The 26,661-nt window shown below is 42.9% G+C and overlaps 1 protein-coding gene across 1 annotated transcript in view; it reads left to right on the forward strand.

Moving 5' to 3' along the window:
- Positions 1-1,726: 1,726 nt before the first annotated feature.
- The window catches only part of LOC118371991 (clathrin heavy chain 1), a 69,895-nt gene continuing 44,960 nt past the window's right edge, over positions 1,727-26,661 (forward strand). The window contains exons 1-6 of the mRNA XM_052457887.1: positions 1,727-2,033; positions 17,204-17,411; positions 21,540-21,808; positions 21,977-22,138; positions 22,384-22,497; positions 24,366-24,539. Coding sequence (XP_052313847.1) covers positions 1,992-2,033; positions 17,204-17,411; positions 21,540-21,808; positions 21,977-22,138; positions 22,384-22,497; positions 24,366-24,539 — 969 coding nt within the window. The 5' untranslated portion in view covers positions 1,727-1,991. The remainder of the gene's footprint in view (positions 2,034-17,203; positions 17,412-21,539; positions 21,809-21,976; positions 22,139-22,383; positions 22,498-24,365; positions 24,540-26,661) is intronic.

Below are 26,661 nucleotides of genomic sequence, written 5' to 3' on the forward strand. Positions count from 1 at the left end.
CCAGTATATAAATGCAGTATCACAACGTGCTCAGAGAGAGAGAGAGAGAAAACAATGTTGTGTATTCATAGAAAGAAAGCTGAAACTAAAGTTTAATTAGCATTTTCATAGACAGTATTTAGGCACCCAATATTGTAAAGTCAATAAAAGCAGTGGAGGAAGAGATAGTTTGCAGCTGTACTGACACTGGATTATGCATATGCTGCCATGAGTCATTCAATAAAATGTTTCATGGTTTTCAATGTCATGATTTGCAATATATTATTGTTGTGTAACTTGCAGCTCAAGTCCAAAAACAGTAATGGGTTTGCATTGGGTTTGAGTTCTATCGGAAATAACTGTAATTCACAAGGCGTGTGGGCTCCTGAGTGGCGCAGTGGTCTAAGGCACTCAGTGCATGAGGTGTCACTACAGACACCCTTGTTGAATTCATCTGCAGACTAGCCAATTGTAAACAACTCTTCTTACTCTAAAGTGCAAACGCTAATAGCCTACTGGTGGATCCAGATAAGATCATTGTCAATGCCTCGTCTTTATTCGATCTGATTTAGGAACCAATGTGTTTACAAAATATCAAATGGTCAGAAATACCCACCCTTTCTTGATCAAGATAACTTCTTTAACAAGAGGACAAAATAAGGAGAAATGTTTTTGTATTAGCTTATTCTTGACCACTCCTTGTCCACTACTTGAGCAAGTAAGTGCTGGCTCAGACGCCTGCTGCATCTTCATGATGAAATGGCATTACTGCCAGAAGGTCAGCTTCACTGTCAAATCCCAAGGAAGGCTTTGCCAACCCTCATTATTTTATTGTGCAATTATTGCCTATTACACTCAGTTACCATGCAGATTGTGGCCACATAAAGTAGAAAATGGCTACTTGGATGTCTGACACAGCCTTAGCACTCTGGTATGATAAAGATGTTGATAGACATCTGGATCCAGGATCCAAGAGAAATTGGATTGTTGTTGAGTTGGATGATCTATTGTGCAAATACTCTCAGTCGAGATCGTTCAACAACTATTTTAAACAGGTCGTTATTACTTATTTCAACTGAAACGATACACTCGCCTCAAGATTTAGCTGAGTAAGCAGCTGACGTGTCATTGTGTCAGCTGATTTACTACTACCAGTGCTTTGGAAATGGACAGGATGGAGCTGTGTTGACCTCAGAAATGCATATTTGACCGAAAGGTCTTGATGAAATGTGGGATGATTCAGTTCTCAGCAAGTGGATATGTGGAAAGCCCTGTTTGACTTTTGAATGCAAATGAATTAAAGTTGTTCATATTTGCTGCACATACAGTATGTAAACATTAATTGTTTATTGTCTATAATTAGTGGCTTCACCTGTTATCACCTGAATTCACCTGTGAATTCAAGAGGCATACAAAACTCCATTATTGTAAATCGAATAACAGCTTTCACCGGTGCGGAACAGGAGTAGCCTACGCACTACGCAAGTAGGAACTGACGTGCATTCACGAGGACGAATGATGTGGCAAAAATCAAAGGGCGAATCGCAAAGAAATAGTACCAATGTATCCTTATCTCCCAAATGATATGCTCCCTTTACACACTAGACAATTTTCTTGGATTGTATAAAAATGAATAGGTTTCAATGGTGAATATCCTACATCAGATTAATCATGATTAGAAATCACAATTTTTGAAACATGAATATCAATATTCGTCCGCCCCACTGAAGTACACAGCCATTTCCGGATTGTTTCTCTCCTCTTGAGCAGCTGCCACCGCCATTGCAGGTTCAGGGTGTTCAGTGCAGCTGCAGCCGTCCGTCATCAGGGGAAGAGCGCAAGTTAACAGCAAAAGGACGAATAAAATCACCATTACATTTTCATACAAGACTTCGAGTCTACCCAATTGGACTTTAAACTAGCTGTTCCCTGGCTGTCCGGCTAGGATCTGAGAAGAAGCCGTAGTTTGTTAGCATTACTTGGAGAATCGGGAGGAGAGCAGAGGAACCGTCATGGCTCAGATTCTGCCTATCCGCTTTCAGGAGCACCTGCAGGTATGTTGTCTGTTGAATGAATGGTAATATTTCGAAAAATATATAATGTATTACTTGCCTCATATTCATTGTTCTTTAGGACATCAAATGAACCGATAATTAAGCAAGCGTCACTGATCTCGGAATAAAATCTAGCTCGGTCTCAACATAATGTGAGTTAGCTTAGCTAGCTTATGACATATCGTCGACCGGCTCCGTGGGAAGTTGACACATAGCAATGGATTATATTATTTGGTTAGATATCGTTTATACCTAGTTTTCTTACCCGGTGGTATGGATTGCGAGGTCGTTGGTAGGCAGATAAGCTGTTATTGTTGAAGTTAGAAACTCAAATTACTTCTAGTTAGCTAGCTAACCCGTAACAAACTCTCTAGTTAACTACTCACGTATGTGTCGTAGTGGCAGCTAGTTAGCTACATTGCTAGGGAAATAATGGAATACCAATTCAGCAATACACCATCAATCGCAAACTACGATGCCGGGTGGTTTGGATGTTGTCCACATATAACGTTATAGCTAACGATCTCTAGCAAGCTAGGTAGCTAAATTGCTGACTATTCAACCCGGATCAAAGATTAGTTAGCTAAGCTAGGTGGCTGGTTAAAGTTAGCCAACGTTCTAACCCGTCACACATCTGACTTATCAAGCGATTTGAGTTTGAATTTACAACCCTCCATTTACACTTGTTCTTGCCCCAGTTTTGAAAAGGCTGATCTAGCTCAGCCAGTTGAGCGAGGTCTCTAGCTAACACCAAGTCTGATAGTCAATACTCAATAGGCACCGTTTGTCTTTCCGAACTTAACAGTAACAATCTCCTTTCATTCATGTTGATTGCTAATACATTTGATTGCTTTGCTGGTGGTAGTGTATGGACATTACCTCCTAGGTACACACATATTGATATTATGAGAGAGCATGTCATCAGCAGGTGCATGACACACCTTCACAGGAATGCAGACTAGGCTTTCTTATGTGATTTTTGTTTTTGTTTGTATGAATGCATACTGACCAAAGATTTCTCATATCACAGATGACACGTTTTATAATTACTTTTTTCTTTTTGGGCAGGTTACATTTATTTAAAGGGAACCTTTTATTGAACTAGGCAAGTCAGTAAATAATAATGTGTTCTTCACAATGACATCTGACGCTGGGCCAAATGTGCACCACCCTATGGGACTCCCAATCAAGGCCGGATGTGATACAGCTTAGATTCGTGTGCGAATCAGGGACTGTAGTGATGCCTCTTGCACTGAGATGCAGTGCCTTAGACCGCTGCACCACTCCGGGATCCTTGTGATGTCTGAGACCAATAAAACCAAGGAGAACTGTGTTTGTGGTTTTCGAATGACCATACCGTAGCCTGACATAGGTTACATGTCATGGTGACTATTGAACTCTGTCGGTCAGGTTGAGGAAGTGGAAAACATTCATGCTCCTTGGAGAGCATGGATTGTGTCAAGACTTTGCTTGCAAGATCTGTTACCTAGCTAGTGAATAAATCAGTCTTTGGTGTTTTTGTGGAGCCTCAGATTCAGAACAAGACATGCGATCCGCCTACATCTTGGCTTGGGAAAAATAATTTGGTTTGCTTTGTTTATTTGCTGCTACATAATGCATTGTTTGTTTTTACAGCATGTCTCGCACACACAACCTGTTATTAGAAGCACAGCTGGATAGATTGTCACAGTCGGACTGATTTTACTACAATACTTCCATAGACACAAGCTCTGCTCGTGACTGAGACTACATCACTTGTGTTGTTCAATTGTGTAGGTTATTTTCTACATCTGAAGAGGTACTGTTTTTGCTATTACATTGATTCTACGTTATCTTCTCTATTCTCATGGATATTGTTTTGTCTGAGTGGAAATATTACTGTTATTCTCAGTATTTAAATCTGTGGTGAAAAATTATTATTCTCAGGAGGATTATGGCTAACCACATATGGTGAAGGGAGGGAAAAAGTATTTCTCTCTCTGTCCCCCTGTCACTTTGAGCTAACGTTATGGAGGGCTGTCCTCTAGATTTTGTTGTTGTTGTGCAGACAGGGATGGTGACTTCAACACAAATGAACCCTACAGGCAGTGCCCCAATCATGAGACCTATTATCCACTCCAGCCTTTACTGCTGCACAGCACAGTGCACTCACAGCAATATCACTACTGTACCTGTTCTGTCGGCTACTGAAGCTACATTTGATTCGGCAACTTTAAATAATATAGCTCTGGAGTTATTCATACATCATGTCTGAGGTTGACAAGCCTGTGTAAAGGCCTTTTGTCTGTGGAATTAGAATGTACAGTTTTATAGAGGGGGAAAAGTCTGATGCCCTTGACAGGTCCATAATTGCAGGAGTGGGTGTTACAGTAGATGGAGGAAGGTGGTACTGTTAGAATCTGTACTGGCTATTCTGTGCATTGAGCTCAGCTGGCGTTTCATTTATATCTGCAGACGCTGGAAGGCAGGGGTTTCGTGCAACAGATCCACCACCTCTCATGCATTCTGACTGAGAAATATTACTTCTCAGAATGATAGATTTTTGACTGAAATATGTGTGTGTGTGTGTAGAATTCACATGGACCTGTGGTGCATTCTATTGTTTTAAGGCCATCTCAGGTTATTCTCAACATGAAAGCGTGTTCACTGCAAAGCCAGATAAGGATATTGTATTCACACAATTAATTGCATTCATTTGTTTCTGTGGCCTTACAACAGCTGCCCACAGCACACACGTTTAGGGTGATAAGAAGTTATTACTGATGTATGTATCCTCTGATTTTTGTGTCATTGGCACGTAAAGGTCATTGTGTGTGACTGATGTATACCATACGGGATTCCAGCCACCATCTCTTATGCATGACCTGCATAAGCTTTCATGCATGTTTCACGGATGGTATGGAGCTGGGCATGAGCAGCGGATCATGCAGAATGTGCCACGTCCTTCAACTGGGCAATTCACAGTGGGCTGTAATTGGTAATGAAGAGCCAAGGGTTCCCTTTAGTGTCATTCAGCCATTTACATTATAAAAGGTGTAGCAGAGGCCTACAGTGATCATCTGTTGGCCTCCCTGTCATGTTCATGTCCACACACAGCCGCTCTTGAGTGTCAGGTATATGGGGTGGTTGGTACGAGGCTTCACAAACAGGAGAGCTAGCTAGCTCCCAGGAAACAGTCGAAGCCTTACTGAGCCCAATTGTGCAGTGTGGTAACATGATCTGAGGAAGTCATTGACTAATCTAACGTCAGCCCCCTATATCTGCCGCCGTGATGTCACAGTGCTCCAGTGGGCAGGTGATGGATGGTTTCTCTAAAACAGCATAGTCACAGAGACCCAGCCAGCCAAGCTCTATCAGATCCGTGACTTGTACAGATGGCCAGATATTGGAAAATTACCAGAATCTCGCAGTATTCTTCAAGGCACGTGGCTTCACCCGTACTGACCCCACAGGCTGAGGGAAACCCATGGTTTAACTTCAATGCAGTGCAGCTGGCTGGGACACTGTGCTGTTTATCTCCCACTGGGCCAAGACATTAAAGATGGAGTCCACAGTAGGGGGAAACGGAGCCGCTGGCCGCTCCACCACCATTGTTATTGTTTTTGTTGCGGAACTGAGGAGCATCGCGCAGCATGATCCAAAAATTGTGCCACTCTGTCGCATGCGCAATTATGTTAGCAAAAAAAAGTTTTGGTTTACAGTAATTTCTTTGTTGTAATATCACAAACGGACATGGCTGTTTCACCACTAAGGATTCCAGCTTTAAAGCCTCCCACCCACTTTATTTGCTCTCACCCTGCTGGTGTCCTGTCCTATCCTCACTCATCCGGGGCCACTTGCATAGCTTGCAATTTTATATATCAACCATTTATACAGCTGGGTGTTTAGTGAGCCCTGGCTGTGATAGATTAGGACTTTTCTCTCTCTCAGTAACAAGACCACTGCTTGTTTTTCCAGGCATTATTTTACACACTCACATTCATAAATAAATGTAAAACGCTGCCAATTGTGCAAAATTTGGCGTTGAGAAATATATCAAACATGACTGGAAAGCTGGGATCCTGCTCTTTTAAATAATTGCAGACTGTTTAGGAATGTTAGGCAGTGACTGGGCTTATTAGAACACATTTAGTTCCATGCAGCAATTGGCTGTATGAGGTGTTGCACGCTCTCGCCACCTGAAATTTGATGTTATATAGATAACAATAGCATTATTTTAAAAAATAATTGTGATTTGTGGTAATGTTTGTCTTGACAAGCAAGCAGCAACATGTAGTCCTAGGCCTACGTAAACTTTTCTTTGCTGATAATGACATCGCTATGTAGGATGTCTGATTTGAAAAAAGACTAAAAAGGTGGACTTTTATTCTGTGATTGTGGAATGCGTGTACCAAAGTTAATCTCAGAATTGATGGTTTTCCCGTCTCCGCTGGGATGGGTCTGTCACTAGTATCCAGGACATGCTGAGGCGCGGCTCACTCGAGACAGAGAGTGAAGGCTTTGACATTCTTGGCTTCGCTTGGAAATCAAATGCTGGTTAACAAGTTTGAAGCGTCATCATGAAGATTGTGATGGATTAAATACAAATAGAAAGGATTTTAAAAATATATGTTATGGAGCTTGAAAATGTACTGGCCCAAGCAGGCTATATGAAAGCTTGATTAACTGGCAGGGTGAGCTCGGCAGATGTTGCCGGGGTAGCCCTGAATGTCGAGCACTGACAACCAACCATCAAACAGCAGCAGGGAGGCGGTGTAACCATTAGACACACATTCACATGCCCTAATAACTTGTGCCCCATGCAACTGCAAGAACAGGCCATTTTCAACACCACAGACAGCGACCCAAATGCCAGTGATTAGGCTTACTTGTCGACAGCGTTTCTCACACACTGCCTAGGCAGCGCTACTGATTTGAGATGTATACTTACACAATACACATGTAATGTAATAATAGTAGAGGGTGCTACTGTAAATAAACACTTACTTGTAAACCATTTCCATCTGTCCTTCTGGGTAAAGACATCAGTGACTGAACTGTAGAATGTCTCCCTGTTGGCCCTCAGTTTTAAGTGTCTTGGTCTCGATGCAATGGAGATGATATCAAGGGATGAGTCATCCTTGATCGGTCCGTTTTCGACTCTTTATCCGTTTCAGCACAGAAAATGACCTCTCAGCGGATGCTGTTGTGGCTGGTATAGTGCGGACCAGCTGCAGTAACTTTGTTGCCTCGGGGATAGTCTGTGTCAGGTCATGCTGGAACAAAAAGCAGAGGAGCTGTCCAGGTGATTTGTCCCGTACCATTTGTGAACTGTACAATCTGACAAGATGAGCCGTAAGTCCTAACAAAGTCTAAGTACTGGTGTCGATCTTCTGTGACCATGTTTTTATTTTTTTGCAGTCTACCAAGTCGACCAGATTTAAGTTCACCAAAGAGGTCAAACCTGTCTGTCCTCTGAACATTGACTTTGTCCGGTATGTTTTCGATTTGCCCCCTCTCTACTCAACTGATTGTCTGTTTACAACAAGTTTTGCAGTTCTGCTCGAATCGCTCATAGAAATTATCAAAGTATTATCGCTGCTCTTCCAGTGCTTTCATTGTTACACTGATACTGCTACGGGAGAAACCCATATCCATCACTTTGTTCTGTAGAACACGGTAGAGTGCGCCAGTTTCATTAAATTCCACCATAGACCTTGAGCACAAAGCAAACACAGTGGTGGTCTCTAAATGGGTTGCTAGCTTGTTTTTTTCAGCAAAGGCATTTAGTAGTCCCACTTAGTTTCCCCTGGGCCTGTTTGATGAGCTGGCACTCTCATTGTTGCCACGAAATGCCAACTCCTGTTTACCTAGATAATATTAATTAGCTAGGTCTTTCAAAATCTCACGGTTCTCTTTTACCTTTGCATTGTGCATGCTTATGTTCCATCTCCGTTTTTCATTCATTGCGAGATCTATCCGTGAGCTGTAGGGCTGTCCTTGACTAAAAAAACACAGTCTTGGTCGATGAGACTGATCCTGTTCTTTTGATTTTTCCATATAGACAGACACAACTTATTTGTTTGAATAAAAACAACTACTTATGCACATAGCTTGTCTGATGCTTTAAGCACACTGGTTGACTAAATAATTAAAACACACACACACACACACACACACACGACTCAAAGAGCCCAATGACAGAGTGCCTGTGTGACAGGCGCACGCTGTCTCGCTCTCTTCCCTACAGCAGAAAGTGTGTATTGCGCTGTCCGTGCTGAAGCAGCAACATTTCAGCCATTTAGTTTCCTTCTTGTTTCTGACTGAAAAGTTATGTTACTGAAATCCCTAATTTGTTTAGGAAAAACATTCCCTATTCCCTCAACCCTTGCTCTCTTTACGTAAAACATGTAAGCATTACATGTATGTGACCCATAGGGCCTGACCTATAGCCCATCATAATCACATCAATAAATTGGTTATAACAAACTCCGAACGTGACAGCAAAATGGATGCAGAAGACATGAAAAAGAAACTCGAAATGGGCTAATGTTTACTGGTTCCTCAGGAGGGAAAGGGCAAGTCAGATCTGTGGAATATTAGGTGTGTTGCGATTTGATGTTCCAAACATATTGCTCAACACATGTCTGTTGCAGAGGGATGAGAGCCATGATAATCAAGTTTTGTCAGTCATGGAAATAAGTGCTTAAAACAAATTGTCTCCCTATTTAAAAAGATGGAGAACAAGCTATGAAGGAAAAATACTGGAGTTTTGGTGCTGGTACAGCCAAGTAGCGCAAAAATTATTTTGTGAGATTGTCAACGATCTGATACACTATCGTCAAATATCCTGATATGTAACTATAGATTTGTTTTCCGCCATCTCTACGAAGTAGCCTAGTTTTATCATACTAGGGCTGTCTAGCAGAGCATAAAACATAATTATCTCTGTTAATGCAGCATGAACAAGTTACAACCATGTAACCAGTTCAGCTGAAAATGAAATGGCCTCAGTCCTCAAGGTCGCTTCCATTGCTCCTCCTACCTAGCTACATTGTACATGACTGTGCTCCTCTCCTTACTGCCTTTAAGTCTTTATGCATTTTAGCATGGCAATAACCCTTGCCAGATGGCATTTAAATGAGACATGACATTTTACCCCACCAGTTAATTTTTTAAAATTGAATGGAATTATTTTTGCCCTGCTCTCTTTAAGACATCAACTTTAAAAGGTTTTTGTGGTCATCTTTAAACTCTCACCTGGTAACCGGCTGATATCTTGTAACATGCTTGTGAGCATATGGATTTGCTGAACACTTGACATTCCTCAGTGCAGGCCACCGGACTGTACAATAACGCAGCAAAGCATTTCACAAAAAGAAAAATAACTACCCGGAAACCAACCCTCAGTCAGCAGAACTTGCTTGACCAGTGGCTGGATTCCACTGTGTTCCTCTTCCTTTTTCTCTCTTATATCCATCAGGCCAGGGCACCCTTTTTCCTCACCCCATGGTTGGTGCTGGTCAAATGTCCTGTGGTCACATGGTCGCCGTGGAGACCGGTCCAGCCTGTTGTTTCAGTCCGTGGGACAATGGGCTCCTGCTTCCTGTTGTGGAGTTCTAGAGCGGGTTGGGGCTGCAGCCTCTGCAAGCCTCAGCACATCCTACCCTTGACCTTCCTTTAACTCCCTCAGAACGCGGGGGGCTTTTGTGCTGAGCAAGGTGCCCGTGTTCCCTCGAAGGAAAAGAGGAAACGCTAACCTCGGGTTAAATTAGCAGATTAATTCATGGGGCAGGGGCTTCCTCTTATGAGAGAGCTTAAGAAAGCTGTTGGTCATCTTCAAAACATACAGAATGCTGTACATTACACCGGTTTTAAGGTCTCTGCACTGGCTGCCTGTGAGTTTAAGATTCTTCTTTCTGTTTTTAAAGCAATCCACGATTGTGCAGCCCAATACATGTCAGACATGCTTTTAAGTGCTGTACCCAGTAGGCCCCTCAGGTCCTCTGGCCTTTTATCTATCCCAAAGCCTAGGACCAAGAGGCATGGAGAGGCAGCATTTAGTTATTATGCCCCCAGCATCTGGAATAGCCAGAGTACCTGAGGCGAGCTGAAACTGTGAACATATTTAAGAGCTCTTTAAATGCATTTTTATCTTTACTTTTCCTTAGGTTGCTTTTTAGTTGTCCTTCTGTTTAAAAAAAAAATCTTATGTATGTTGTGTATCAAATATGTCAGCTTTTATTTTATTATTTTCCTGTAAAGCCAATTACGTTGCATTAACCTGTCTGAAATGTGCAGTATAAATAAAGCTTGATTTGATGATTAACATGGGGTCGGGGAAAGTGTCTGATTTGCGGTTTAGCCTAGTGGTCGTAACATAAGCTTTGATTAAGCCAGGGAGAGAGTGCAGTTACATGTGACTTGGATGCTCATTCGTCACCGCTAGGCTCCAGCTTTGTGAAAGGGATTTATTTCCAGTTTAAGGTCACTGATTCCTGGTGAGTGAAGAGCGGACCGCAGCTGCAGTCGTGGCCACAGTGTCGCGCTACTACAGCTTCTAGAGAGCTGAAGCGGAAGTTGCCAATGATAACATCAACAATTTCAACTGAGCTTGCAGATTTCTTGTAAACAGATGACTGATTTTCTAAAATATATATATATATTTTTTTACTAACTGAAAACCCCTTATGAGATTTACTTTCTCTATGGAGTCTATGCTGCTAATGTTAAGCTCTGTTCCAAACAGTGCACTACTGCTGTTCCACTGTCTGCCAGTGAGGCTGTAGTGGATATCCATTTGATCCAGCCACGACAAGGCATCTGGAACCAGGAGCTGCTTGGCTCAGCCCTTACTAATAAATTATTGAGATGTGTCAGTCTACATTTCTTGTCGGCTTCCCAGTCTTACATAACAGAAATATGCAGCGCATGCTCCACTGTAGTGCCATATAAGATCTAGTTAGGGGCTTTCATGTCATTGTGACAGTGGAGTGGGCGAGACGGGTTTGTGGTGGTAATGGATGAGGAGAGGTTTGATGATGGGTGAGGAGTGACTTACTGTTGCCTTGTGGCAGTCTGTCTGCTTCTTCCCACAGCGCAGCACCCGCAGAGTCAATAACCTGGCTGGGAGCATCACTCAGAATCATGCTCCCTCTTTTTCATCCCTCTCCCTTTGTTTCCCCCAATCTCTCTGACTCTTCTGTTTCCCCTCTCTCGTTCTCTCTCATTATGCTGCCGTGGCAAAGTGAACTTGGACAAGGACACCCACCGGATAAATAAGCATGTCGCGCTGTGGCGTCAGCCGTGACCCCTAACTCTTTCTCTCGCTCTCTCTCATCATCCATCTTTGTCTTTAAAGTCTCTTTCCTGCTCTTTACTCACTTCCGTTACATCCTCAATTTACGCCTTTCTTTTATCGCTCTTCTGTGTCAAGTCTCGTGGCGTGTGCTTCCCTGCTGTGTTGGCGTACATGTCCATATTTCATGCAGTGATTCGCTGGAAATTTGCTAAAACCCGCCAATCCTGCTTGTGCCAAGGGGTAGGTAACCCAACAGCAGGTCTGTGTGAGGAGAGGACACAGCCTCATGATTAAGTGAGTGATTTTCCAGCCACCAGGTTGGTGTGTACAATGGTGTCGGTTTGTTCTGGTTTCACCCAAATGCCTCCTCAGTGACGTCATGCATGGCTATGTGGGGTGGGCTATGTTAGTGGCTGCCCAGCTTGCACTCATGTTTGCCTGGCCATGGACAATCTGTGTAGACAGACAAGCATTTTGCTCAAATCAAATGTTATGTCACATGCGCCGAATACAACTGGTGTTGACTTTACCGTGAGATGCTTCCAATGATGCAGAGTTAACTGTATTATACAATAGTAACACGAGGCATAAAATACACAAGCATCTTTTTAAGTGGGAGAACTTGCACAATTGGTGGCTGACTAAATACTTTTTTGCCCCACTGTATATTCCCTTTGATTTCTCAGCCATGGGAGTTTAGTATATTTTTGTAGGATTTGCGCTGGTATTTTTGTAGATCATTGGTGTAATTCTCTAGGGTTTTGTCCTGTAAGGCATCAGTGTCCAATAATAATAATTAGGTGGGTGCTCATTTATCCTATTTCACAAATGTACATGATTGTTTAATATGCATGTATGAATTGGAAATGTATGTTTTGCATATCCCAACTACCCTTTAGACACTCTCTGACATTATCGAAGGCGACCTGGAGCAATTAGGGTTAGTTGCCTTGCTCAAGGGCACATAGATTTTTTTTTCTTTCATTTTGTTGGCACGGGGATTAAACATATTGCGATTTTTGACTTACAATATATACAGAACAAAAATAGAAGGATAGAAGGAAGTCAGTCAATTTAAATAATTTCATTAGGACCTAATCTATGGATTTCACATGACTGGGCAGGGGAGAAGCCAGGGGTGGGCCTTGGAGAGCATAGGCCCACCCACTTGGGAGCAAGGCACAGCCAATCAATACAAAAGGGCTTTATTACAGACAAATACTCCTCAGATTCATCAGCAATCCGGAAGGCTTGTCTCAGACGATCCCTCAGACTATACCGCAGATGAAGAAGCCAGATGTTGAGGTCCTGGGCTGGTGTGGTTACACGTGGTTGTGAGGCCCGTGGACTGCTTTTTGTGCATATGGAACATTTCTGGGATCCTCTATTTAATCTCACTCTACATGTTGTGTTTATTTTTGTTCAGTATAGAGCAAAACATTTGGGTGAACTGTTGGAATCATAAAATGGAATGATTTATATTTAAATGTGAAGTAGGAAGCGGCATCGTTCTTGTTTGGAATCGGTTGACTGCATTTGACCTCACAACAGCATGCCAACTTATAGTGAATTTAACAGTGGGGAGGAGGAACTGCGCCGCTTGAGTGACAGGGGGTGTGGCTCGGTGTGTGTGGGAGGCAGCTGCAACAGGAGGAAAAAATGTTACACCTGGCTCAGTGACGTTTTAAAATATTGCATGTCATATAGATCCCTTGCAATTTGATTTTGCAAATGTGAATCCTATATACGAGCCACTAAAACGGGTGCGTTTCAAACACATCCTAGTCCTGTCATCACACTGGTTTTATGAATGGAATCTCTTAAAGATTGTCCTTGAATCTGTTGAAGAATTGTGGTAGTATGTGTCTTGTTCTGGGCTTGGGTAAAGTGACGGTTATCTCTCGGGAGATGGTAGCCTTCTTGTAGTGTGTGTGTGCGCTCGTTTGGCTGGCTGGCTGATGTTACCCGCAGTGAACAGACAGGCCGTTCTAAATGTGACCATGTCTTTACTGAGGGATGACTCGTGTTTGGCTAGGGGCTGCAGGTCTCCATTGTCTACTGTTCAATTCACTTAGTGATCGTTACTGCTTTAGCACTTCCTACGCTGTGTTCCCTACCACCGACAAATAGCACCGAGATCAAGGGTTCACTCCAGCCAATGAGAGATGGTTAGACCCAAGATGCAGTGATGTCATCAGGGCGATAGTAAATTGAACTCTAAACTGGAATGTACAGGAACTGATGTGCAGCTTTCTATAATAGAATTTCTACCATACATTTAGATGGGTATCTATCTCCTTTTTTTGTCCCTTCTGTTATGATGTTGCCAGGATCTCACATCCTACTTATATCAGTACACTCGTAACAACATAAGCACTACAAAACTTCTGTTAGATCAAATAAACCACACGTAGCAAATAAGCCATATGTGTTTATGAGGTTGACCAAATTAGACACTCATTAACCTCCATTTTAAAACACCTTGCTTGGTGTTGTGAAACAATGAAAAAACGGCACATGTTGGAGTGAGATTTTCTGCCAAGTTGTGCCTCTGTCTTCCTCTCTGCTTTTACACAACTTTTGAGTCTACTTCCATGACTTTTGTCTTGTGTGTAGGGTAGATGGGTAATTGAAAAGGAAGAACTGAGGTGACACATGAGTGAAAAAATTCAGTGCCTGCCTGGTGTGGTTGTGGAGTGTGACTTACCATTGATGAAGGTTCAGGTCCTGGATTTGTTATACCACATTTCTAGGAAGGGCTCATGTTAGCTTATTAGCAGTAGTCTAGGCCATGGGTGTGGTATTGACCCATGTGCTTTCTTTTCTTTGCTATACCCTCAGGCCTGATTCCGTCAAAACCGGTGTCTCTGTTACCTGGATATTTCAACAACAAATGAACATTTTACCTGTGCACAGTGTGCAGCAAGAGGGCATGTTTAAACTGTTTCAGATTGTCAGACCGAGGCCACATTGTTTTGTTCAGTAGGCAACATTAATCCGATCAAGATGTTTTAAATCCAAAAATAGAATGTGTTTTTACCATTAACCCTTAAACCTGGCTACTGGTTTTGATTTGAGTAGGCTCGGTCTCCATGCTTGTGCTTTGTGTACACTCCAGGGCATTAGCTAGGGGAAGTCCAGTGGTAAAATACCTGGAATTACTGGTCTCCCATTTGCTTTGTGGGGAGGCATAAAATGATTTGATTACTATTTAGGAATGTATGTATCTTGTTTGGTCTTTTGTTTAATAAAGATGTATTTTAAGAAAAGAATGAAGCTGTCATCTGATATTATGTGAAAAAATACATGTCTTTGAATAGTTGTTGTGAGCCATGGGGGGTTGTGCCATACAGCTGTGTACATAACAGTTCTGAATCAGAGATGTGTACTGCTTGGCGTAACAATTACATAACGCCTCCCCCTGACCCTCTCTGTCAGATTCTATTCCTGTCAGTTACCATAGCCGCTGCAGGCACTGTGGCACCTCCAGCCCTGTTTCTGTGTGTCTTGATGGAGAGCTCCCTGTTTTTCTCCTTCACTTTAAATTGGACTCCCCTCAATGTCTTATGGTTTATTTCTTTAACCTTTTAGTTAACTGGGCAAGTCGGGTAAGAACATATTTACAACACCGGCCAAATTCCCTAACTCGGACGACGCTGGGCCAATTGGACGGGACCCTGGATCACAGCCAGTTGTGAAACATTCCAGGATCGAACCCGGGTTTGTAGTGAAGCCTCTAGCACTGTGATGCAGTGACTTAGACCGCTGCACCACTCAGGATCTCAAAGCAAAGTTGGTTTTGGCTGCCTTTCAAGTCTGAGGAGCTAGATGGATGGATGGATGGGGGCAGAGGGAGAATCCTCCATTTAATAGCCCTGGAGGGAGAAGGAGTTCCGTGGCCCTCAGAATCAATGAGCCTCAACCTAGACATATACCTGCAGGTTGTAGACTGATTCCCTGTCAGAATCACAAACTGACACATATGCCTTGCAGCCCCAGTTCAATGTACACTCCCACATTACTACACAAGTAGTATGAGGTGAGAAAGACATGCTCAACTTGTCCTCAGAAATAAAGGTTCACCAAATGTGACGGTGAATAGTGATAGATCAATGCTAGATAGGCCCATGGGCACAGTATGCCACTTCTCCCGCTGCTACCCTGCAGATGGCCGGTTGTTGCTGTGTCAGGGTTTCTATGAGTCAGTGTGAGTATGTTGTGTAGGTGTTATGCCTGGCAGACACAGGGTGACAGAGTGGTGCCTGCGAGGCAGCTTGTGTAATGTTGTTGATCTGGCCTCCCGCAGGTCTTTGTTATTGGAACACGAGTTGACTCCTTGTTTTCCTTCTCATGCAGGCTGATAGTCTCTGTATGCCATGTTGTCAGCAGTGAGTTCAACAACAGATCAGAGCAGGACTTGCTACTCAACTCAAGCTATACCTGGCCTTGAGAGCACCTATGTTCCTCTGCAGGAGCTATCTGGACCAGCTTTTCAAAGAGCCTCAGGAATGGGGTGTGTTGGCATCACAGTGCCTCGTCATCATCAGACATAAATGTTTGGCTGGCACACCTAAAATGTACAGCACATGATTACACGTTGGAGTTCTAATTGGTGTTGTCAGACCATTACTATGAGCTGAGCCAAATGTAGTATGAGATTGTGAACCGGACTTTGGAGTCCACATTGAATAAGGGCCCAGACGTTTTGCAACAGAGTTACTTAGTGGTGAAATGCTGCCAAATGAAACGTTGGCCAAGGATCACTCCAGTCCCCAGTCCTAGAAACCATGCAGCTCTGATCGTCTCTGTTGGGGTGCTGCGCGCTGCTCAATGTCATCACCAGTCACAACAGCACCACCACCACACCCCTTTTAAGTACTGTGTGCTGCTGACCTGATGTTAAATCCCTGGCATAACACTTGTTTAGCCACCAAGGACATTCATTCATCCCATGTGCTGCTACTGCAGATAACCACACGACCTGTAGATACTGTTGTAAAAGCTTATTACCATCAAGTGAACTAACTAAGTTGCAACATGTGGAAGAGTGAAGACCCTTTGTTCTCCAAGTATTTCTGAATAGTCTTCTGTCTGAGTATGCCCCTTCCTCATGTTCTTTTCCCACTTCATAGCCAGTCAGCCAGCACCAATTGACAGTGGAGTCCGAGGAAAATGTTGATGTTTGTAGAAAAGCAGTGTGCCTGTGTGAGAGAGGCTGTCTTGCTAGTGATTGGCTCATTATTATAACAGTACGTTCGGGAAGTATTGACACCTTGAATTTTTCTACGTTGCGTTACTTTACAGCCCTAGATTGATACATTTTAGTATATCTATGCACAATACCCTATAATGACCAATCCTGTCTTGTAGATCTACGGACAATTCCTTCAACCTCATGGCTTGGTTTTTCAATTGATATGTACTGTCAACTGTTGGACCTTTTTTTATTTGTGTGTGTCTTTTCAAATCATGTCCAGTCAATTGTATTTACCACAAGTTGTAGAAATATCTCAAGGATGATCAATGGAAACAGGATGCACCTGAGCTCAATTTTGACACTCAGAGCAAAGGGTCTGAATACTTACGTAAACAAGGTATTTCTGGTTTTAAAATGTTTAATACATTTGCCATATATTCTAAACCTGTTTTCGCTTTGTAATTATAGGGTTGTGTGTAGAAGAATGAAGAGTTTTTAAAATGATTTAATCAATTTTAAAATAAGGCTGTAACGTAACAATGTGGATAATTGAATGGGTCTGAACGCACAGTGTACACATGCACACACTCAAGGTATCCCTGTCATTCCAGCTGGTAGTTTTTTTTGTTCTTCCTATTACTCAGGTAATTGATAGCTGAAAAGCTCCTAATGTTGTCTCCCCCTCCCCCCTAGCTCCAAAACTTGGGGATCAACCCGGCCAACATCGGGTTCAGCACCCTGACGATGGAGTCTGATAAGTTCATCTGTATCCGAGAGAAGGTGGGCGAGCAAGCGCAGGTGGTGATCATAGACATGGCCGACCCCAACACGCCCATCCGCAGGCCTATCTCTGCAGACAGCGCCATCATGAACCCCGCCTCCAAAGTCATCGCACTTAAAGGTAAGCCAGTCGAAACTGACAGTCTGAATTTCATTAAGCCTTCATTTAACCAGGATACAATCCCTGGGAAAATATAGGATTTGTCAAGTTATCTGATGTACAACAGACCTACCGTTTTGTACACTTGTGTTGATGTTTTTATTAATGCAGTACAGACACATTTAACCCTTCATGGGCCTGCCTTCATGATTCAGTTTTGACATGTTTGTTATGTAGCCAGCAGATTTCTGTCAACAACCAATGTCCATTCAGTGTTGAAGTAAACATCTGTTTATGTCCACATACATACAGCTATTTCTATTTAGTTTTGTAAAGTATATTTGATTGTCCCAGACATTAGTCTTACTGACCTATGACCCAACAGTAGTGTAAGTCTTGTTCAGCAGCCATAATTGCTTTGTCTGTTTTGTTATGTTATGTTTTGTTTTTGTTTCTCTTTTTTTTTCTTTTTTTTTTTACTGCTTTCTTATGTGTATGCAGACGGTGAGTTAACATTTCAGTACAACAGAGTTGTGGAAGTTTTAAATCCTGTTTTTAAATCCGCATTCAAACATCCGTAAGACTTAGTTCAAGTCCACACTATGTTCACTAGAAACACTTGCACACACTCATTCACTCTAGTCTCTCCTTTCATATTAGACATATCATCACCATGTTATCATCCAGCTTGGGACTGACTCCCACTGTTCCAGTCCCCTTTTACTCTATTCCAAACCCTGTCTATGCACACAGATGGACATAATTGTGAAAATACAGTGGCAGGACACATTGTTTCATACATGCTATATTTGGTGCACCTATGTTTAAGTTATTATCTAACTATTAGGCCAATCTAAACAGGATTTATCTTTCACAACCTTCTAGCTTGAATGTTGGCATTACATCAATATTGTTTCTTAGATGTACCAATGATTTAGTATCTGTTTGGGGTGGAAATATTGTGGGTTGACACAAATTGTTGCTTGCCATTTCGATTCCCTCCCCAGTTCCTGTGTTTGAATCTGTTGTCCAAACCCTTGGGATTCAATGGGGTTCACTACCTTTGTCATAAGAGCTGTGTAAGAGTTTAGGTTATGTATTATTCTGAAACGAGACCACAAGTTGTGGGTAAAGCAGTAAGTAGACGTGAGCTAGGTTACTCATGATGTCATAAGGTGAATGCACCAATTTGTAAGTCGCTCTGGATAAGAGCGTCTGCTAAATGACTTAAATGTAAATGTAATGTAATCTGATTATTTTATTGAGAGATTTAGAATTCCTTCAAAGCTAGCTAACGATCACTTTAGATCCGTGCTCCTCCCTCTGTTAGAGGCAGTGAACGGGGCCTGGGTGACGATAGTGATTTTAAATCAATGTTTTGTATTCTGATGGTAGCTCTGCTCAGATTTAGATGTTGCATGTCCAGTGAGTCTTCCTCTGGTATTCTATCCTATCAGATGATGGCGTGGATATAGCAAGTGTACATTTCAGGCCAGAAGAAGTATGGAGATGATGAATAGGGCCCCTTGACAAGTTAGAATGGCCCAGAGGGCTGAAAAATCAGATTAGCCACCAATTGATTGGTCGTTAACGTTAAATAGCCTTGATTGGTTTAAACCAGTAGATTTAATAAGAGTCATGCTCCTCCCTGTGGGTCCAACACTGCCCCTCTCCACCCCCATCCCTACTGCCAATCCTAATGTAATTTACACCACTTAAACACACCTAGATTGGAAATATTTCCTGGGATTCCCTTCAGACAGACCGGCAGACCCCATCTATGTGACCGTAGTGCTCGGTGTGTCCTCCCAGCTTCCCGTCTCTCCTTCTTTGTATCGTGACCCTGCGTTTTCCCTGACTGCCTGGTTTCAGCAACCAGTAATATATCTGAAAGGCAAATTTTCTAGCTAGTGAGTGAATGAAGGACTATTTCTGAAATGGCACAGTACCGAAGGGCCAGTCATCAACTTGGAGTTAAACATTTTTTTTTTATACCTTTGAGGGTAGGATGGCTGTGTCAATACACAATGTTTGGAGGAGGGACTCATTATTAGTCTGTGGCTACAGCCAATAGGCCTATATACACATTTCAGGAGTAGCTATAGTCAACAATTACCTTAGTATTACTGTTATATGAAATCTTGTCTTAACCTGCAATTTAGTTTTGGAGCCCGCTCTTCATTCACAAACATATGACCAAAGGACACAAGTTGAGTGGCAAATGTGAGAAAAGGGACTTCCAGCGCCTAAGATAGTAAAAACACTCATATGCTGTAAAATGCCATTAAATGATCATCTCATTTGAAGCAGAAAGCAGTTGTGATATTATACTGGATTAGCAGGCATTACTTTTTCCATTATTTGGCATCTCATTTGCAATCATTTGTGTTGTACTATAGGACGGAATTACAGGTTGTATTACTATGTAGTGGGAAACGCAGGGCCGTGGTCTTCTAGCTTAGTAGCATAGCTGTCTCTATCTAACTTCTCTTCTTCCTCTTCCCTAATCTGCCCTCCCTCTTTACCACCGTGCTAAATCTATCATGTGATGGTTTAGTGACCCTGGGGGATGGGAGAAGCAGAATATGCACCATGCAGATTCTCACGTGCACCTCCACTTGCTTCATCTGGTCTAATCAAAACTCACTTTCTTAATTTGGTTCACACTTTTAAATGGGGCTGCCGATGCTGTAATTGGTGCACTGCAAACTATAGTCTGTGATGTTTATGATTATGAAGCCATGGCTTTGGTATCAAAAACTGATAACACAGCAAATCATTATTTTGCAACTTTTGGAAATGAATTGCAATTTGCTTTCGATAAAATGAACAGGGAATACAATAATTAATGCTTCTTAATAAAGCTTTAACTGACTTCACCCAAAACTAATCAAACAAAACACAGGTGAGTAACCTTTTCTAACCTATCCATCATTGAAACACTGAGTACACCAAACATTAGGGACACCTTCCTAATATTGAGTTGACCCCCACTCCCCCGCACCGTTTTCCCTTAGAATGGCCTCAATTCGTCAGGGCATGGACTCTACAAGGTGTTGAAAGCATTCCACAGGGATGCTGGCACATGTTGACTCTAATGCTTCCCACAGTTGTCAAGTTGGCTGGATGTCCTTGATACACACAGGAAACCCAGCAGCGTTGCAGTTCTTGACACAAATCGGTGCGCCTGGCACCTACTATACCCCGTTCCAAGGCACTTAAATATTTTGTCCTGCCCATTCACCCTCTGGATGGCACACATCCACAATCCATCTCTATTGTCTAGGCTTAAAAATCATTCTTTAACCTGCCTCCTCCCCTTCATCTACACTGATTTGAAGTGGATTTAACAAGTGACATCAATAAGGGATCATAACTTTCACCTGGATTCACCTTGTCAGTCTGTCATGGAAAGAGCAGGTGTTCTTAATGTTTTCTATACTCAGTGTATATAAACAAAGTAAAATAACATCTAATAACGTACAATGGTACAGGCTTAATCAATATTGAAAACCTCTTTTTCATGGACTTTTTTATAAGGGCGTCCTTTTACAGTAAGTCCCCAACCACACTGTCAACATACCTTTCCTTTCCATCTAATACTGTCTAAGTATTAGTCCTCTTCCTGTTTTATCTTATAATTGACCTGGATGCTGATATGTAACATTTTAGTGGTCTGTGTTTCTTTTCTTTGCTTAATCTTTCTGACTGCTGTGTCATGATGTCCTTCTTGCCTGATGCTCTCTTTGGGCCATAACTACCATTTCGAGCTTGACTCTCATTACTCAAGTGAAATTTGGCGTTGACTTTACCTTTCCCTCAGTCTGACGTGTGTGTTTGTGGCACTCTGACCTGTGTGTGTTTGCTGACTTTTCAGAGTAGCCATAACGGGTTGTTCTCCCATTCGATGCCTCTCTCTGCTCCCTCTGCCCCTCTCTCTCCTCCCTCTGCCCCTCTCTCTGCTCCCTCTGCCCCTCTCTCTGCTCCCTCTGCCCCTCTCTCTGCTCCCTCTGCCCCTCTCTCTGCTCCCTCTGCCCCTCTCTCTGCTCCCTCTGCCCCTCTCTCTGCTCCCTCTGCCCCTCTCTCTGCTCCCTCTGCCCCTCTCTCTGCTCCCTCTGCCCCTCTCTCTGCTCCCTCTGCCCCTCTCAGCCGCCAAAACCCTTCAGATCTTTAACATTGAGATGAAGAGCAAGATGAAGGCCCACACCATGACCGACGATGTCACCTTCTGGAAGTGGATCTCCCTCAACACAGTGGCACTTGTAACTGACAATGCCGTCTACCATTGGAGCATGGAGGGGGACTCCCAGCCAATCAAAGTCTTTGACCGGCACTCCAGCCTGGCGGGCTGTCAAATCATCAACTACCGCACTGATGCCAAGCAGAAGTGGCTGCTGCTCATCGGCATCTCCGCACAGGTTACTGTCTTAGGCACGCACACAAACACACATTAACTCAATGACAGTGAATATATCTAATCACACACACATACATAGCTGTGCACTATCAAACTCAACTAATTGCTGTAGCAGAGAATGCCATTACAGTTTAATGAACATAAAGAGCACGTGTTTTCTCTGTTGCAGCAAAACCGTGTGGTGGGTGCCATGCAGTTGTACTCTGTGGACAGAAAGGTGTCACAGCCCATCGAGGGCCACGCTGCCGGCTTCGCCCAGTTCAAAATGGAGGGCAACACAGAGGAGTCCACACTGTTCTGCTTTGCTGTGAGAGGACAGGCCGGAGGAAAGGTAGGCCAAAGGACCTGGGTACTGAGGTTAGGGGGTGATATTGGGGTTGGTTGGTGGAGATGTTTTTACTTTTTTCTCTCGACAATACTCAGCAAAGCTGGTTGAAATGACATCATTATAACCAGATTACAACAGGTTAAATTCTAGCTGTGTTGATGTCATTGCAGCCAGTTTTTCCCGCTGGCTAAGCACGTCATTGTAGACTGTAAATGACATTATTCTCTAATGGTTCTTCTCTATTGTAGTTGCACATCATTGAGGTGGGCACCCCACCCACAGGGAATCAGCCTTTTCCAAAGAAAGCAGTGGATGTGTTCTTCCCTCCAGAGGCTCAGAATGACTTCCCTGTGGCCATGCAGGTACATAATAGCAATCAATGTACTATACTTAAGTAATCCTTCTCACCCCCCTAAAAATATTTAGATGCACTATTGTAAAGTGGCTGTTCCACTGGATGTCATAAGGTGTATGCACCAATTTGTAAGTCGCTCTGGATAAGAGCGTCTGCTAAATGACTTAAATGTAAATGTAAATACTTATCACTCTAAGACCGGCTGTACTGCACTGGCGTGGTTATGGATCTGTCATAATTGCATGCTGGGAAGGCTAATGTGAAAAGAGAAGTAGTATTGTTCGTGTTGGCAAAGTAATGTCGGCAAAGTAATGTGAGAAGGGTATTAGTGTTAGCCAATGGAAGCCTAGTAGGTAGCTGTGGACTGTACTTAACACTGATAGCCACTGTTGATCAAGGACACCCTGACATTGTAGCACAGCACATAGTGTCTTTGTTACTGCCTGAATTCAAAATGGATTGCATTCATTTGTTTCTCACCCATCTACACACAATACTCCATAATGACAAAGTGATTTTTAATTTTTTTGGTGTTGAAAATGTTAATTTATTGCTGTACAGAAATTGAATTTGCGTAACTATTCAATACATGTTAGAATAACTTTTGGCAGGGATTACAGCTGTGAGTCTTAATGGGTAAGTCTTAATGGGTAAGTCTCAAAGAGCTTTCCACACCTAGATTGTACACTATTTAACCATTTATTTTCAAAATTCTTCCAGCTCTGTCAAATTGTTTGATCATTGCTAGAGAACCAATTTCAGGACTTGCCATAGATTTTCAAGCAGATTTAAGTCAAAACTGTCACTCGGCCACTAAGGAACATTCACTGTCTTCTTGGTAAAAAAAAAAATTATAGTGGAAAAACTCACCAGTCCTTAACGAATACAAGCAAAGTGTATTGCTTTGCCACGTTTTTAGCTGGATTACTTTAGTACCTTGTTGCAAACAGAATGCCTGTTTTGGAATATTTTGTATTCTGTACAGGCTTCCTTTTCCCCCCACTCTATCAATTAGGTTAGTATTGTGGAGGAACTACAATGTTATTGATCCAGCCTCAGTTTTCTCATCACAGCCATTAATAATAATAATAATAATATATGCCATTTAGCTGACGCTTTTTGAAAGTCACCTTTGGCCTCATGGTGATATCTCTGAGTTCCTTCCTCTCCGGCAAATGAGTTAGGAAGGAGGCCTGTAACTTTGTAATGACTGGGTGTATTGATAGACCATCTGAAGTGTGATGAATAAATAAACCATGCTTAAAGGGATATTATAAAAACATGTTTTTTTTACGCATTGGTACCCTTTGTGAGGCATTGGAAAACCTTTCTGGTCTTTGGTTGGATCTGAGTTTCAAATTTACTGCTCAACTGCGTGACTTTACGAGTATCTGTTTGTGTCGGGAACAGAGATGAGGTAGTCATTCAAAAATCATGTTCAACACTATTGCACACAGAGCCAATTTATTATGTGACTTAAGCACGTTTTTACTCCTGAACTTATTTAGGCTTGCTATAACAAGGGGGTTGAATACAAGACATTTCAGCTTTTCATTGTTAATTCATTTGTAAAATGTCAAAAAATATAATTCCACATTATGGGGTATTGTGTTTAGGCCAGTGACAAACAAACCTGAATTTAATCCATTTTATAAATTCAGGCTTTAACACAACAAATTAGGAAAAGTCGAGGGGTGTGAATATTTTCTGAAGGCACTGTAGTAGGGGAGAGCGCTGAAGATTAGCACAGGAATGTATTAGCACCGGAAGAGTAGAGCTCTACAATCGTAGAGAATACTCTGCTTTTACATATGTTACACATTTTGCACCTCTATGCATTTATTTTTATTTTTAAATCTGACTTTTTCCTCTCAGATAAGCTCCAAGCAGGATGTGGTGTTCCTCATCACCAAATATGGCTACATCCACCTGTACGACCTGGAGACTGGCACCTGCATCTACATGAACAGGATCAGCGGGGAGACCATCTTTGTCACGGCCCCACACGAAGCCACCGCTGGGATCATCGGGGTCAACAGGAAAGGACAGGTACAGATACCACCCCTCTACCTCTCCCACCCTCCTCTTTAACATCTTCCTCTATCACCACGTTCTTGGAAAGACAGAAATAACAGATATTACTTGGTTTTATTTTTATTTTTTTCTTGACACTCACAGCATTTTCCAGTGTAAAGAGAACTATCATCACCACAAATGTGTTGATTATTTTACACGCCCTCTTTTGTACGTAACAATTTGTAGTGCACACTACATTATAATCCATTCAGCTAGATTAATCTAGTTGTCTTCCTAGCATTGTAACTATTGGTGTGCTCCAATGTAAACCAGCCTCGTGTCCCTCATTACTATACCACTGCTGGTTCAATACGGCTCTCCTTTCCATACATTATACAGCGCCTCTCGGGACACCAGAGGAGGAGAAGGCTGGGTCTAGAATACATACAGCAGCACCCTATATAATACCCCCCACCACCACATCTAAGACCCAATAAAGCAATCATTAATAATCCCACCCTCTTTCATATCCAACCAAGTTTTCAATGGTAAGCAGCACAGGAAGATGGATAGATGATAAGAAGAACTGGAGTTGAGCGAACGGCCTGTTGTCAGAGGACTCCATCTAAGCAAGGAGGTGTCCGTTCGTTATAAATAATCAAAGGTGTAGAGTTTCACAGGTGATCCAGAGAGAGATCCAACACACACACACACACACACCCCTCCACTGTGAAGGCATTAGAGCAGGATAACAGCATCCAACTGAATAATGTTCCAGCCAGGCCACAGACTACATGCATTATTGAGTGGAGGAGGGGAAACTGGTCTGAGACTCACTCCGTCAGACCTGCATTGCTGGAGCTTCGAGCACACAGAGCTAGACACTGGCTGGGGCTCCTATAGAGCAGAGACACTGGCTGGGGCTCCTATAGAGCAGAGACACTGGCTGGGGCTCCTATAGAGCAGAGACACTGGCTGGGGCTCCTATAGAGCAGAGACACTGGCTGGGGCTCCTATAGAGCAGAGACACTGGCTGGGGCTCCTATAGAGCAGAGACACTGGCTGGGGCTCCTATAGAGCAGAGACACTGGCTGGGGCTCCTATAGAGCAGAGACACTGGCTGGCTGTAGTTTGTTAATGGCATAGAGACACTCGGGCTGGGGATCCAGTACAGTTTTTCCCCTGTATGCATTTAAATCAACGCCACTGCAAAAAAATATTTATTTATTTATTGTTGTTGCAATGTAGATGTATGCCCTGCCCACGCTAACTCTGCTGCTGCTGAAAAAGATTATAGGAGAAACTCTGTAGTAGACAGGTATAATAGTAGGCCACTGTCTGGTTGGCTGGGAGACAGCCTCCACTTGACTAGGTCCAAGGTAAATGAATGGCAGTGGAAATATTTAGGCCTCATCCTATCCTCCTGTCAGTGGAACGTTTGATGGGTATATTAATTTTCTTCTCTTTGGTGGCTGAAGATGGAGCCTAGCTTGCTGGAGTTGGAATGCGAGGGCACAGTCGTCATGTGTGGTTTGATTGCTCATGAGTTGGAATTATTTGAAATAGCTTAAAAGCATAATCCCTTGGTAGTAGGGATGCCTGCTGGTGTAGCAGGTCCTACAGTGGTCGTCTTCTCCATCACTGAGTCCCACACAGAGAGCTGTGGGGTTGGGCTTGCCTCTCCTCTTCCCCCTGTGTGTGTCAGGGGGAAGAACCAGGGTCCAAGTTGCTGCGTCTGCAACCAGGCACAGGAACACAGTTAGGGTTTAATATTTTCCCATCACTGAGTCCTACACAGAGAGCTGTGGGGTTGGGCTTGCCTCTCCTCTTCCCCCTGTGTGTGTCAGGGGGAAGAACCAGGGTCCAAGTTGCTGCGTCTGCAACCAGGCACAGGAACACAGTTACAGGCACTGACTGGCCATTAGATGTAGGAATCCCTGCAAAAATAGCTACAGCACAGAGCTGGCCTGTAGTAATTAGGGGGAGAAAAGAGGTGGGGAGAGAAAAAGAGGGTAATGTGATTAACTGTCAGAACCAGTTGATAATGTCAGTGCTCTCTGTAGCCACTAAGGTTTGACTCACTGCTCATCTCTGCCTCTAGCCACTACTGACATCTATACATACCCCTCCACACACACACTAGGGTTTAATATTT

This window comes from Oncorhynchus keta, chromosome 12 (assembly GCF_023373465.1).
Source record: "Oncorhynchus keta strain PuntledgeMale-10-30-2019 chromosome 12, Oket_V2, whole genome shotgun sequence".
NCBI classification, from domain to species: domain Eukaryota; kingdom Metazoa; phylum Chordata; class Actinopteri; order Salmoniformes; family Salmonidae; genus Oncorhynchus; species Oncorhynchus keta.